At 41.6% G+C, this 16,505-nt stretch overlaps 2 protein-coding genes across 12 annotated transcripts in view; both read left to right on the top strand.

Moving 5' to 3' along the window:
• The window catches only part of LOC111269381 (tyrosine-protein phosphatase non-receptor type 4), a 61,121-nt gene that overhangs the window by 16,613 nt on the left and 28,003 nt on the right, over positions 1–16,505 (top strand). The gene's annotated exons all lie outside the window — the stretch shown is intronic.
• LOC147752258 (uncharacterized) overlaps positions 10,068–16,505 on the top strand; it is a 15,973-nt gene continuing 9,535 nt past the window's right edge. For 6 of the 9 annotated variants that reach the window (XR_015314571.1, XM_086972079.1, XM_086972081.1 and 3 more), the window contains exons 1-2: positions 10,068–10,193; positions 11,700–11,859. Coding sequence is in view for 6 of the 9 variants with exons in the window: in XM_086972079.1 (XP_086828205.1) it covers positions 10,136–10,193; positions 11,700–11,859 (218 nt within the window). In the remaining 3 variants the exon portion in view is untranslated. Of the gene's footprint in view, positions 10,194–10,789; positions 10,883–11,699; positions 12,208–16,505 lie in introns of those variants that run through there. The other 3 variants (XR_015314572.1, XM_086972083.1, XR_015314573.1) reach the window with 3 other exon arrangements.

Raw genomic sequence — 16,505 nt, 5'->3', positions numbered from 1 at the left:
TGATTATTAGATTTCCGTGTTAGTGACCATTTCTATTGTGTGATAGTCAGGAAGATGCCTTCGCTTATCGATAGTACTGCTTTCCTATACGTGATCGTTATCAAAGGTGCGTATCTGTGTAGGGTGATGCTATACGCACTCCGCTACGTCCAGCTCCTTATCCACTTTTACTTTTCTGACATTGCTAGGCAGGAGGTTACGTCCCGCTCGTTTTCTGCCAGTAGCGTTTCCATTATTACGCGTCTTATTATCCGTCGAGTAAAGCCAGCTCGAGATGGACTATTGTACTTACGCAGAAGTAACAGCAGTAGCAATATAATAGTAATGTTATTTTGCCTCGCTGGAATTGTTCGCGCGCGGAAAATGGTCGCATGTGCCTTCACCAAAACATCACTATTCTACTATACACTACCAGTTCTCTGTTAGTAGCAGTGAGCAGTTTCGAAACGCGATAATTTTTTAAAGTTGTCGTAACTTTAATCCAGGACGCAAATTAGATTTCAAGAGTATTCTATTTGAGAGATGAAGAAAAAGCTTGTGAGAAAGCTACTATTTCCTGGCAAAGAAGGATGGTATCATCACCCTCACCCCTAAGCGCTGTGCCAATCATCGGCGCAAGCAGCAGTGGCTCTAGACTAGAAAAATCGACTCCAATCGATTAGATAGATCATTATGGGTCTCATCGGCGCAACAGTTGCCGGCCGATGACGACACTCGCTGCTATTACTAATAGACACCTAGCAGCTACAATGGATAGCATTGCCGTCCTGCACTCCTCTCAGGATCCGACACGTATGCGAAAAACTGCTAGATACACGAGCATATCTCAGAATAGATACGCCTGGGTATTGCTAATAAACATAACCGACGGGCAGCGATCGTGATGGTGGCAGCAATATTTTTATTATTAATGTATAAAATATCATTTATACAGCGTATTACACATTTAAGACGTGTTGAATCACTTGGGAAAGACAGATGTGCATGGCAGCAGCGACTGCAGGACAAGTTGGCAGCGTTGCGGCTGTAGTAGCAGACAAACTTATGGGTTACTCGAGTGAAGACAAAGGAGGACGAAAATGAAAAGGATGCAACACGTACAATACGTTACAGAATCGACGACGATAGCATCAAAAGTCAGAAGTTCCCGCTGATCAGCAAGACGACGTAAAGTTAGTGTATATATATATACGTTGCTTCATCCGCCGCCTCGTGCGTTACTTACGTTGGCAGAGCTTACAAAAGCATGTATTTGTACTCGACACAGGAATAGAAGACAATGGAAAAACGACATCGATGGGCAGCGCCGTCGAGCGAAAGTACAAGTAAGCGTCATTCTTTTATTGCTGGATCGACATAACGTATAGCATTCTGCCAAAAAAGGAAAACGTCAAAACGCGGACGCTCGCTGAGTCGCATTAGCTTCGTTCGTTCGTTCGTTCGTCCGCCCGCCCGCCCGCCCGTCCGTCCGTCCGTCCGTCAGGTTAACATTATTATCAAGCAACAAGCGGCCGCTCAAAGCTTCTCGTGAAGCTTCGCCGTTCGTCAGGAGTCAGCGAGCAGCGGCTATACAGCGAACGGCGACAGACATGATCAGTAGTAGTGTTATTCTTCAGTGCCCAGCTGAGCGACACGCAATGCTGAAGGTTTCCTACAAGAAACAATTTTCATATTGACACTAGTGATGAACAAGAGCCGCTTGTTCACACAACGATATAATAGGGTTAGAAAATGTCCTATCTTACTACTAAATGTTCCGTCTGACTGGATAATGAATGCAATGGCGGTGCTAGAAAGCTGAGGGCTTGCTTGTCGTGTCCTTTTGATTTTGTCTTGCGCGCATCGCTGGACAATAAATAGTAATAGAGAGACTAGATAACACGAGCAACGTGGTACCGTGACGAGATCATGGTTATAACACTAAACTGTAGCAGTAGTTGCCGTCTTTTCGCGCAGTTTCAGCTGCCCTGTGTACACTTTGGGTATTTTGTTTCTTAACGCCTTAGCAACTGTATACCTACTTCAGTACTTTTCAAAAAAGCTACTATTATCGTTGGTATTTCAAGAGCAATTACGATGTAACAAGGTTCGGAAACGGGCCTAAGCACTAAAAGAGAAAAAGACAGCAAAACTGTACCGTAGGCACAGATTTCATCACTGCGAAGGTCTTGTAAGCTGTTACGCGAGTTGCGTATAAAAATAACTATTAACGGGTAAAAATTAATTTATAGCAGTTTAAAGATGGTATTACAACGGTAAATGGCCGACGACGGCAGCGGCTGCAGATTACCGCGCGTGTGGAGCAACGGTAATCGGTCCATCTAAACATAAAACGATCAGCAGTCTACTCAAGTACTTCACTACAAAATATGGCCTAAATATTTCTTCAAAAGCGCCCATTGCTAAGAGCGCCTTCGCCGAAATGGTACCAATAATAATAATGGTGTCATGTCTTCGCTTTTTGTAAGCCTTCAAAAAGAAGGCAACGCCGCATCGACATGGCCTTTCGGTCCCTGATTACCAAAAGGCGTAATGGGTTGCTATTCCCAATCAATTAATGGTATAGGTTTCAAAAATTGCGGGAATGCCTTATTGACAATTGTCATTTTCGTAGACGCTCGGGGGTATGTTAATCAGTTGGAGACTGATGAGTGATTTCTCTTGCACACGCTTGTAGAAGGGCAAATCAATTATATTTCTTCTATTAATCGGGGCGAAGACAGTGACATTAGTCGTAGGGGTACGGTAATTGCCTTTGAGAAAATAAATTTTTAATGAAAACGTCATACAATTGTTTATGTTAAGTAAATAAAACTGAATGAGGGCCATTAAAAAATAGAGTACTTCTGTTGGTGCTTGGTTGCGGTGAACCTTTCTGCAAACAGCGTGAATTGATACGTGAAATCAAAAGATTATCAATTTTTTTTTCCGAAAATCTAGACATGTCTTCTCTGAACGCCGGCTGCCGATGGTTACGTCGATAGCTAGCAACCTATCACGCTATTTGCAACATTTTTTTTCCTGTAAAGAGTCCCTAAGTTCGCAAAATAGTAATTGCAGTTTTTGCTCAAGGGAGGAAGCGCGATTTATTTTTAGGGAGACTGTCGGCCGAAGTCGCGTGATAATTTTCAATGATTTTTTTGCGTGCCACAGCTTCTGCGGGGTCTCATGCGATTGCCGTATAGTTAGGGACACTGCGATTTCGGGTTGAAAAAACTGGCCGCTAGGGAATATTCCATTGCAAAAAAATCGGAAGTAGACAAAGATGAAAGTAAATAAAGATAACGGGGAATCGGCGCGCCACTGAAGTTAACGACGACTGCTTGTGCATTGGAATGGAATCGCGAGTGAAATCTAACATTTTTATAAGCAGGCCAACGGCTCGATAGCAGTAACAGAAAACAAGCAAGATAAATGAGATTTATATTTGATAAGTAAGCAAACGAGAAAAAAAAAAAGAGCCAAAAGATAACCTCGCCACCACGATAACTTAGTCGTCGTTGTTGCTGTTTCTTAGCAGTATTCGTTTGCAATTATGAAATATAGATTAAATGATCGTTCATGAAGGTACCACATCGATTTTTCTGAGTATAGGCATTGTATGATACCCATTTGTTTCTTTTCAGGTTAGTGAAGTGATGCGGTAAAATAGTTTTGTTTGTTATCGCAAATATGATGGCACTTTAAGGCTTATAGGTTTCTATGAACTTGGGCTGTTGATCATTTCGCATAAGGCAATTTGCTATGGGCGATAGATATACTGTCTGACGCTTAACGACAGAATGATGTCGGACTACTAGAGCCATTATTAGTTGTTGCTTTTCTCTTTTTTTTTAGTGGACACCCTTATCATACAGTGGCCAATGTGTGTAGCTTCTTAGACATGCTCTAATTCGTTTCTTGGCACTGTCATAATACCGAAATAAATTCAGATTGAGCTGCGGTAACTTATACAATATAACGCATGAACCAAATCACGCATGCCTTCGAATATAATACTGCCGAAATCATCATTATCGATCTATGTCATCTGTAGTAGGAGACTGACTAAGCTAAAAGTGGTTGCTTACAATATGGCCACGCCAAGCAAAGCCCGTGGCTCGTTTTACGGATACAGCGACAGTTATCAGTCGTGCCTCTTCTTTTCTGTCATATTACGACCACGTAACGCGATCCCCAATCTGTTATATTGGCATGAATGTTTACGATGACAGGCACCACGGCACAGTCTGGCCGCTTAGCGGTCGGTCCGTTTACTCGCCTGCCCTTACGATGATTATTAAGCGCTTTCGATTCGCCCTAACCAGATCAAATGTGTTCTTAGCTCTGATGCTGGTCCTAAAAGGTGATCATCACAATAGTCCTATTATGGGTCATCAGCCGTTCCGTCTGCTATGGCAAGCATCCACGTACACAATTAGGATCGAACTATGTTTATTCTTGTTAGTTCTCCAACAACAGCAGCAGCAGCAATAGAAGTTACCATAGGTTGCCCTCGTTGTCGTTTTGTCGCCTTTTGGCTCTTTAGTTGATGTCGATGCTGCTGTTGCTGGTGATGCAACATGGACACGTGACGGCTAGTTCGTTTCACCTGCCGCGTGTCCTGTTCTCAGATGCTGTGCGTTTATTGGGCGGTGCAGTGGGTGTCTGCCAGTTAAGGCCATCGACCCATCGTTTGCAGTCCGCGGCAGCAGCCATTTCTCTGTCGAGCGCTCGTGTTCGCTGCTTTCCTCATTCATGTTGCCAGATGGAAAGTAGTGCAGTTTGGCCGCTACGTACCATTCTAGCGGCTGGCGCGTTGCCGAAAGCGGCCGTTTTGGCGTCACCTGAATCATCAGCGAACAGTTCGCGCAGTCACAAAACATCTACGAACGAAAGGAATCATACCGGATGATTCAAACAGAGCTAATGGAGAACGTCGTACAAATGAATCAGTATAACTCACTCTGATTTGTCACAATTACAGCGGGGAAATAGAGGTGATGAGTCGAATAGGCGAAGGCAAACAAAGCGAAATATCGGACAGGAAGCATCGACAACATTATACGGACGTTCACCGAGAGAAAGACCTCGTTCGACACAATTAATGCGAACGCTCTAGTCTAGACGAGCTATAAAAGTTAGTTCATGTCGTCCTCCACTCTAATCTTGTTGCAGTAACAGTAACGTCCATTGGTTATTAATCCCGTGTTACCATTGACGATTAATGATTTGTTTTCTCTCTACTAGTATGCAGATATCCTAGCATCTAAAGGCGTGTCTTTAAAGGAACCAGCCTTTCTTGGGGCCAGGATCAAATACAAGAAACTTCGTCTAAAGAATCGCCTATAGGAGATATTTCGGGAAATGTTGACAATGATCCACAGAAGAACAACTGCGTTCTGTGCTATTTTGTATGCGCTGCCATCGGAACAATGATGGATAGATAGAAGCTACAGAGGTCCCTACAGGGTCTTTGCGTTCTGTATCTATCTAAACGCTGTCGCGTAAAGAATAGCATTCTAATGGCGATGTCAATTTTGACAAAGGTGAACGCAGATGGAATTGCCATGGGCAGCATTACATTTTTTGGCAAATAGCTTTAACGCCATTGCCATTTTATATAGTATATAGGAAAAATGAAAGAGATGAGAGAGCAAAAAAATATGGATAAACATGGTAAAGGCAACGAGTTTCTCACAGCGAACTAACGCGAGAGAATTTACAAAAAGACCGGGAAAAATCCATGTTTATATGATTTGTGCAAGACGCTATGAGCGACTCGTCCTACTATACCGACTTAACTGCGATAACAAAACGAAGTAAGGTCTATCTAAAATACGAAGTAGTCTTGATAATTTTACGTGATGTAGCAACTGGAACACTTTACTAGGTTCAGCGTAGAATCGTCTCCCATGTGTTAAGCGGCTTTCCAGCAAGATGATATGTACGAATATGTGAAAGAACTATGTTGAAGCCTAGCAGCTGTTACAATGCATTGAAGGAAGATTGTTTATTAGGTTACAGGACGTTTTATACGATGGATTGGTAAAGGTAATTCAGAATTACGCTTCAAGGCAGGTAGATGTCCTGTGATTGCTGCTTAGTGCTTACTCTATAGAATAATGATAAAAACAAATTCGTACGAAAGAAATTCTTGGAGTCTGTTACGCCGCTCGTCTTTTTTTTGTGACGAGCCATCTAATAAGATATCGCATTGTCTAAGTGATTAATTTCGCTGTAGCTGAGTTTCGTTCCGACGACTACACAAATTTGATCGACGGCATCGTTTCACCGAAATTTTATAACTTATTCCTTACCGTTTAAACAGAACAGCCTTGTCTGAGATGAGTGTGTATTATCAGTATAAGACTGCTTGGTGATGTCAGTGCGCCCTTCGTTGTCTCAAGCAGGTTGGATATGTTATGCAGCACGAAACGTTGTGGAATTAGTTTTTTTTTTCTTCATATCGTTTAACCAAGAATGAAATAAAAGATATATACAAATGCGCTAATACTAAAAGATGGCTACCCTTCGTTCGGCACATGTCCGAACCCACAAGTCGTCGTCATCGTCGAAATCATGCTAAAACTTCGTCATATTGAGAGAATCTTGTTTCCTGTAACATGCTGGCGAAAGTTTTCTTCGAAACTGGAACTGTTATGCTGTCGCATTACGAGTCCACATCTTTACGAGTGTCAAACACGTGATGATTTCTTTCCATAGTCTAATTATGCGGCTGTCGGACGTTCTACGTGCTCCCCTATAGCTTTGTTATGGGCAAACGAACGCCGTGTCTCGGAGTGTTGAACCGAAACAACAATCCTAGAACATACCTTATTCGTTTACTTTACCTAGCATTAGGCGCTAGGTGACGCCTAGGCGGTGACGAATAGATACATATAGAACAGGAGTGACTAGGAATCTCCTCGAATTACCGACATACAAAGTAATCCAGATCATTTAGCAGTCACAAACTCTATTGCTTGCGCGACGTTACGCGTCAATGACTAACTCAATTGAATTGTGAAAGCCACAATTCCAGGTGATTTTTACATCCGTTTGGTCGCAGTAGAGCTGTGGAACTGTGTCGAACAATTCCTGTAGTCGCTAACAAGACCCTGCTTTGCAAGTGAAATTTATGAGGGATGACGATATGGTGTAAGATAATGAGTCAGATGTCGATGTAAGCCGATGGCGATGCGAATGATTCCATTAACGTTAAAATGTAAACTGAATTTGGAAGTAGAAATGGCCGTGGTAACGACAAAGTCAGCAAACAGCTTCACCGCTAGTACAAGTAACAAAATCTAACGTGGTAGCCTATTGCCAGCGAAAGGGTTGTTCTATTCGAATTATAACACACAAGGAATACTTCTACGAGCCGACTCAGGGCTTTTGCGGAATTCGGCCTGCAGTCTGATTCGACGCTATGAATAACAATCACTGCCGCTAGGACCTTTCATGCCCAGAGGAAGTTGGTATTTTTAGTGAAAAATAGCATCAATGACGCTGGTCCACATCTGTGACTGTGTACGTGTTGGGTGCTTCTGCACTGAACAACCGAGCGTCCATTTGTTAATTTTACTTGTGCGTCAGACCTGAACGGATTCCGGGGCTCTTGTCAAAGCAGAGGTTAGCCTCGATCGAGTAATAGTTGGAAAGAAGAGAAACAAATAAGATCGACCCGTCGCTTGTACGTGCCACAGGCGACGCGCTAGGTTCGTCGCGTAGTCATCAGTTCGAAGCTTTATCGTACGTTAGTTACCACTGTAACCAAACTCTCGAAAAACGATCACAGATAGCCAGTTCTGTGCGGACTTAATGAACGTCTCAGGTACGCAATTGGACGTATGTGTTCGCCTACCAATATCGAGTGTCAGGGAGCGCGAAGTTTGCTTAAATTTCGTATTTTGTGTTTAGAAGCATTTCTAATTGATTTAGTAGATCCACTTTGTGGCGTATCACCTCGTTACTCGTTTTTTTTCTACGATTGTCTGTTATCAGTCGGTTAGAATTTCATGCAGTATATAATCGTGACTTATATATTTTAAACCAAATAAAGGTAAATCGATTTCACCATCTAAGCAGAATTCAATTTCATTAACTTTGTCTGTTAGATGTGATTTACATCTTCCTCATATAAATTTATTTATCTGTCTATCTGCACAGTAAAGCCGTTCATCGGTGGCCAAGGCAGCTAGGCCTACGTATGGCAGACAGGTTCATAACTCCCATAAGGACACGGGTAGCTCGTTGGCCTCGCCTGGTGGCTGAGCGGCTGTCCAGTCGTCTGTAGATAATTATTGTCTAGGAATTGAGATAAGGGATCATATCTACATGTATATCTGGGAGCAGATAAGCGGTACAGCGATTCCTGGGTACAGTAATAGGGGCACCACTGGCCACGATATATTACCCAGAAACCCCGCAAATGCCAGGTGCTGATTGGTGTTGCCAACTGAAAATGTTGCCTGGGGCTCGGTGAACAACAGAATTATGTTGTGTATGCAACGTCTTGAATGACAAAGCGACCGGCTATTTTGGGAAACTTCAAGGACTATTCTAGCGTTTAGTAGGGGAAATGACGTAGCTTATGTGCGTGTATTTTTTGGATTGAAACAGTTAGCTTGCTCAGATAACTTAGTAATAAAAAAAATTACACCCCTAAAAATATGTCATGACTGGACCGTCGTATGCAGTGTGAAACGTAGTGGCGAAATGGCTTTGTACGTAATATATTTCGATCTTTGACGTGCATTTATCAGAATTTATCACCATTTATGTATTTTTCTTGAGAAAACTAGGTAGGAGTAACTAGGTGCTGCTTTAAAATAGGTACGAGCACTGGAAACAGCGAAAATAGTCAGAATAAATATTTTTTCTTCGTGTGCAGTTAAGTCGTCTGCAGATGTCAATGCCGACCTGAAGACTGATCCGGATAGTAATGCATATGATTTAAATACTGACATCGTCTTAAAGGACATGCTGTCTGAAGTTGCGTTTGATTGGTTGATGAAATTTATGGATTATATTGTGAACATAGCTAAGGCTGCCTCGTGTGCTAGCGACTTGATCTTTATGGTGTTCAAGACAAGCCCAAATATTTAGAGCTATATGATTCTTTAACTATGCCCAAATTGACGTACTACCCCTATGTGTGGATGCCGTTTTGCCAAAGAAACGTCATTTTGTTTTAAGATGTACAATAATACATTTGTGGGACGTGCTTTTTAGCATTGCAACGGTTCGCGATCGTTTTCGATATCACCTTTGCGAACGTTTACTATATAACAGACGGGTTGAGACGATGCTGTTAGATGGCACCAGAAAAACAGGCAAACTTATACAAGTTACTCGCAAGTGACCCTTCTGAAAGTCCAGAACAAAAATTGCGTTTCAATTATCTACTAAACGAGGCAATGGTAATTTCTTCTGTACGGTAACCGTCTAAGTGAAATAATGAGCGAATAAAATCAAAGCATGTTATGCCTACTTACGGAGGGTTAGTAGCGATTTTCAAATATACATACTTAATTGAGACAAGTGAGCTTGTTTGAATAAAGTAGATTTGTTACCGTCCTCGTAAAGAGAGTAGGTCTAGTGAAACGATGATTCACTGGATAGTACTAAATAAATAAAGAACAAAAACAAATAAAATGCTTTTCAGAGATGCCTAGGGATACGACTAAACCCTATGGCCCTAGCTAATTCTCTTATCAAAAAGTAAACAAAATTGAATTATTATTAAAGCTATTTATAGCATTCTATGGTAGCCGTTTACTTTTTAAAGACAAATAGTGTTAATTTGTAAACTTTTGCGGTACATGATGCGTTCAACGATCAGTCTTCGTCGTCTAGCCCTATTCGTAGTACAGTCGTATTGTGCAATGTCATTTTGTCATGTATTCACGCATTCTGCGTTTCTTGCTCAATATTCAATGAAGAGTTATCGATCGTAAAACCGAATTAACAAACAACCCGCAGTCTATAAAGCAATAAGATTTTACTCATGAGTACGTTAAACGTCCCGCCGTTAGCAAGGTAGGCGCAATTTGAAAACAAATGTTCTATGCGTGAAGGGAACTTTCTACGTACGACAAGTGCAAGCGTCTGCTCGAAGTGTTCGTACTGAAAAACAATTAAACTATTTGAAATGCGCGCCAAAGTCACCAATAACAAAGAGATGAATCGTCTATTGGGACTGTTCGAGTGTAAGTATTGGCAATGGCATTTTCGATGTATTAGCGATGTTGTGAAATTGTATTCAAAGTGTCAAGTGAATTGTTTCTCGTTTATACGTCTATACGAACAATGGCGATTTTTTCACTCGGTATCAGCACCGACTAATCGTGTGGAATCTAACGATGCATACATGATCCAATGTGTGGGCATCGACCTGTTTGAAGATACCTTCGATGTTCAAACTAGGCTATAGAAATCGATTCATGCTCACCATGAAACCAAGCACGACAATTCCCAAGTTCGACTGCAAGCCGAAACTTAACACAGAAAGGTCCTTTTTCGATACGACCGTCGTCTGCTTTACTGCTACTGAATGTCTTTTCGCAGTTCATCTTTGTACAGTTACCCCAACCTGGAAAAAGCCTGCCGAATGAAGTAACCTTGGCCACCATAAGAGTGCTGGCTGTCAAAAGCTGACCCTGTCAACATTCCCCGATGCTGTTATTGCTGCTGTTACCACTTTATCCGCCTGCGACAACGGATCTGCACAAAAACTCTTTTTCTGCATCACTTTTACCGCTGCTGCTGTCGTCATTAAAGTTGTTATCCTATTGGCCGATTGCAGCTTTGATGTGAGCGGTACACCTGCTTCGAACATACATCACTGACATTACTAACGACTATTATGTAATCGTCGTGCTTCGTGCAGATTGACGGGGTAGATATCATATCATCTGCCGTACGAGTTGTTTAGTGACGTGAGATTTGGGGTGGGGTGGAAGTGGCAAGAGGCTTTTGGAGGAATATCCTTTGGTCGATCATTACGTTAAAAAGTGATGTATAGAAATGAAAAGGGCTTAGACGCTAGCAGAGGCAACGGTAATACCGAAAGTGACTACATAACGGTTAAGCAACGCACAAAAGGCAACAAAGCACCGGTCCCTCGACGATGTTTATGGCAAGGGTCTAACCTCGAAGGCTTTTAAGAGCTGCGTCTATTTTGCGTTGAAGCTGAAAAAAATCTGACCAATACAACAGTTCAATGTGCTTCGCGGAAAGAAAGCGAAACATTAGCTGGTTGTTATTGTTAGAAAAAACAAGTTACAAAGGAAATAGAATAAAAGCGATGGAGAGAATTATCATAACAAGTAGAGACAGGTGATAGTACGCAATGAAGAAGCTCATATGTATATTTTGAATACAGTTTGGTTAAGTTAACCACAACACGAGATAACCTGTCTGATCTGCGACCCGAGATCTGAACGGCGTTGATTTGGGTAGCCTTCAATTCGATGGGATTGTTAGACCCCGGGATAGTATTGTCACTTAGAAAACTAACATCGTCGTTTTGTGGCGACATATACAGATAATCATTGATAGATGAATTAGGAAACGTCGGCTAACGAATTGGGAAGTGTCGCATCGGTAAAAGGAAAACAATCACGACGAAATTTTTCAATAACGTTAATTGGCGATTGTTGAGTGATGGAACAGCAAATAACGTTGAAGCTGTTTGACCTGTCAACGTCTTTCAGCTCAGACTGTCTTGCCTACTTATGGCTTTTGTCTAGACAACGAACTCTCTATGGTTCGAGTTTTACGCCCGGGTTTGCCGGTTAGGCATTCCATCAGACGACTTGCTCCCAGCATGACACCAACTCTAGACTACAACGTGTTCCTAACATTTGCAGGCAGGTATGTTACTCACCAAGCCATTACGGATCTCTGTCATTATTAAAACAGATACTCACGTGTTGATGAAACCTAAATTATGTGTACTTGTTATCTTTGTCTAATACTCTAACGCGAGTTGTAGCTCTGGACAACGATCCCCGGATCTGAGAATATTGGCACTGCCTCTGAGAACTGCGCATGTGACGGATAAAATTTTTGAAGCGACGTTTTTCTTTCTATGACGACATTAGTTAATGCACTGTAAAAAAAATAGTGCAGAAGAACTTTAAAGTTAGCTGTTTAATAACTGTAGAGCTACCCTACTTATACGTTATCAATCCTTGCAATAAATGCATTCTTTGATCTTTCTTTACGTGTTTTTTTGAACTGCATAGCTTAGGCTTATATTGCAAGATAAATAGTGCGCAAAAATCCTCATATAATCGGAATTTATTCCACTTGCGTGCGGGTTACGGTTCTTACATATGTATGTAGCAATAACTATTACAATATGGTAATGCTTCTTGTTATATGCGTCTGAAGCATTCAGGAAAAGTCAACTGCATTGTTAAGTCTCTATAATAGAAAGTGATTAACTTCCTTGCTCCCTAATGCCTGTCTGAACCGGCACGTCAACAAGATTTACTCCTAACCTTTGTTTACCTTTCTTTATTGCATTCATGAACTATCAAGCTTTATTAAGCTTCTAGAATAGTATTTTGGTCTCTAACCAGTCAAATTATATATAATCCGCATCTATTAATACAGCCAGAACAGGTTGAATTCGTAATAACCGTTACGAATTTACGACAATCCGTAAATTCTTAATGGTCGTTTCGAGGGTGCGTCCGATATAAAAGCCAGATTATATAGTAGTTGAAACTGAGCTAAGTAAATGTAGCAAGGTAATCGGCCCGTCACTGTGCACAAATGCTGATCCTACCAGCCCGACTAATACCGCTTTCGTCATGAGATGAGCGGTACATAGACGTAGACAATGCTGATAAATAAACATATCGATCGACTGCGCTTATGTTCATGACAACGAAGCAGAACACGAAGGAGATCCAAGTTAGCTTTCAAATGAAAGTGATTTTTAGTGGATTTTCAACACGCTAGTGATATTGTGTGATGACAGTGAAGTAAAACGTTATGATCAACGAAGCGGCGTAACTATCAGCAGAATTTTTTTTTTTTAAATTAAAATGCTATTCTATAGACGAACGGATTGCGCAACCCACTGAAAAGGAGAGAAACTATCTAACTAGCATACTTTGATATGTCAGCTTCATTTTACCTAGACCAGATAATGTTATATATCAGACGGGATCGTATCATACTTCTATTCGTACGATTACATACTGATGCTACCAGCGTCGTTTGGGCGCGAAATTGGGTCGGCTGTTATGACTAAGGCTGTCTTCCTGAAGGAAAATTGCATTGAAAACTATTGCGACGCAACGACTCGACCGCGTTAGTGGTCAGGTTCGACTATAACGATAAAGCAAATTCACCGATTTGGTTCTCCCATTTATTTGAATTTACAGTTCAGATAAAAACTGGGCTTATACGCATCTGCTGCAGAAAGTCAACGATAGATTCTTCATTTTTTAAATTAAAACCAATAAACGCTGATTGATGCCGTAAGTAAGTTCAGTTGATTTCTGCGATGCTACTGTGACGCATCCATGATCGCACGGACGCCGCTCGTTCTGAACGTAGAACGACAGAATGAAAATGGTACGATCTAAGCCTCGTTTAGACTCGAAATAAACGCTCTGTATTAGCTTTGACCTGGGCCAGATTCATTCGAGTTGAGGTATGGGTAACACCGTGCAATACCCATAGGCATCGACTACGTCTTCGTTCTTTCAGCTAGCAGACTGTAAAGTCATTTAAAAGTGTCCACATTTTCATATACACGGTTATTTTAAACGCCGCCAAAAAGCTACTATAGATTCAACTTATATAGAAGCAGGTCATTACTTTTATGCGTTCGCTTTCACTATGGCTGCCCTGAAGGCGATAGAAAGTTTCGGCATTATCTTCGGAAATCTGCTTATTTTAGCGGAGATAAGATAACGACTAGAAAAAGGATCGTTAGCTCAACGTCCACGTCCGTGAAGACTGGATTTGTTCCGACGGAATAATAGTTCTGTTCTGAATGTTTTTAGACACACGTACAATTCGACACTCTATTTGAGCCAAGTTTAACGATCAGCTGACGACAGACCAGATATCGTTTAGACCATAGCAACGATCTACCTTACGAGCTAATGTATTTTGAATACGTACGAATTTTTGTTATTAGCGCCATTGACTAGGCTCAATTCATCGTCTGATTTATATAATCTGACCAAACACCAGCAAAGCAATTAATATATATAGAATCAATATGTCTGACTGGCAGTTCCATAGAGTCGAATAGTTGTATTAAGACGCATCTTTGCCTATATGAGTATTACTGAAACAAGTAAGAACAATGAGGAAAAGGGACCGATCGTTAGGATGCGCATCACAGAAAGGTTATTAGCGGCATGTATAGGAAGTTTGGTTGGTCGTAGGTTGGTATTCGTCAAGACACGTTACTGTGTATTTTCGACTACGACGCGATACTGCTTTGTTTGACTATACGGTAGAATTGATCATCTAGAACACAAACATACTGTTTGTTTCAGAAATGGCAGCAAACCATCACACAAAAATGTCGTCGGTACACTTTGCTGGTTTAGAGAAGTTTTCTCAATTATAGCGAACACTCTATCTGTCTTTGGCGTTCCTCACGATCACTGTGTTTACTAGATCACTGCGGTTGCCTAGCGCCCTTTCGAGTCGGATCCCTAATAGACGTCTACGGGCCACATCTATTCTTCGAAGATTAGCTGCCTCGTCACCGTGGCCCGGGTTTTATTCTAAAAGAAAAAGGTCTAGGTAGCTAGGTAGGGCAATTAGCAGAGTGTTATTTTTCACTATAAACTTGGTAATGGGCCCTAAGGCGGAAATTTCGCCAGGTTCTGTTGATAGCCGTAACAGGACCATTTTAGTTGGCCCTGCTACAGGAACATCTAGCTAAGATGTGACTTCGAAAGCGGCATCGGGTGCGATGTCCTTAATCAATGCATCATGTCTTTTGGAACAAAAGCAGATCAGCATGTAATTTACTTTCAGCCAGGTTGAATGCACAGATTAGCAATTGTTACACTTTTAAATCGCTCAATAACTGTTGTTCTTGTCTATTATTCGAGAGAACATTGCACTACTCCGGCGCTACAGATGTTAGCCCACGCCTGTCAATTATAGCGCAGTTATCTTTGTACCTAAATATGAAAATCTATCACAGAAAAACACCGAGACTAGAATATGGCGAGGCTAGAGTAACACTGACGAAAATGTTGACAGTGGCGACTGATGGGTGATGCCATTTCGTCGCACATAGACTGACAGACCGTTAGCAGTTAATGAGATGCTTTGGCAAGAGATACATCCGTATGTCCAGATATTCTGGAAGACAGCGTTTGTACTACGCAACGTGGAAAGCACCTGCTAAACATTCGCAACTTAGACAATATTCAGTAAATGATTGAATGTCCAGTAATTATAGTACCACGATCGAGTGGAATATGTATCCCCTTCCTCCTCCCCCTCCTGGATTTCGGGTTTTACGTACGATATCACCGTTAGGCATACCGTTCCATCCGACGGCTGGCTGGCTCGCTCCCAGCCGAAACGAAGCGTGCCTATGTGCGGGTTCGAACCAAGACCACAAAGATAAATGCGTTACTCACTAGTGTTTCACGGGGACATGCAGCCTACATTCGCCTCAAAGCAACTCAGCAACCGCTAAAGTAGAACGCGTTTCGACTCTTGAAAGAAGAAGTATCAATAAAAAACCAAAATACAACTTGATTGATTCAATCTATTAATAATATATTTATGCTGATGGTTTGTGCGCCAGCATATGAGCACCATGAGGTCACTCGCGGTACTCATATGCTGGAGGATAGGTTCAATACTTGGCCTTTTAACGATTGAGGCAAATATGTAATGACTGAGGTGGCACAATGGCTCCTGTTAATGATGCCTTGATTGCCACGCGAACAGTAAAACATGATGGCGAACTGGGACCTTTTTAGGTATTTGTTATCTACTATCATAGATACTGTTATGATAGACAGGTAGGTCTATAAATGGAGGAAAAGTAATAGTATGTTTCGTGTACAAAGCGAGATTTTCATAGGTAGATAAATTACTCCATCTATGAGTGACACGTTATTATAATGTTCACAGTCGTACGAACACGTGCGTGTGCAACAATTAGAAACGTGTGGCACGATTCTCTCGAGCGCAGTTTTGTTGTTTCGTTTTTTTTTTTCGTTAAACAATATTTCGTTACTTCCGCTGATTCTTGCTTTAAATAAGTTAATATAATCATCAACGGCTGTCGGCACTTATAATGGCCCTGAGACAGCGCAGTGTGGCGCTGTACTCACTACGAACGTTAGTATCTAGTACAATCAAATTCAATTTACGAGAATAGAGAGAACTATCTGAATCACTATTTGACAATTTGGTTCAGCTCGCTCGTGATGATACCGATTGTGGGTTGCTCGTTGGACCTTCTGTCGCTATTAGTTCTCACCGTCGAAGGTGTTACTATGTAACACCTT

Source organism: Varroa jacobsoni, unplaced genomic scaffold (genome assembly GCF_002532875.2).
Source record: "Varroa jacobsoni isolate VJ856 unplaced genomic scaffold, vjacob_1.0 scaffold_1383, whole genome shotgun sequence".
Taxonomy (NCBI): domain Eukaryota; kingdom Metazoa; phylum Arthropoda; class Arachnida; order Mesostigmata; family Varroidae; genus Varroa; species Varroa jacobsoni.
The sequence above is the reverse complement of the archived record's forward strand: the minus strand, read 5'-3'. Positions and strand labels throughout refer to the sequence as shown.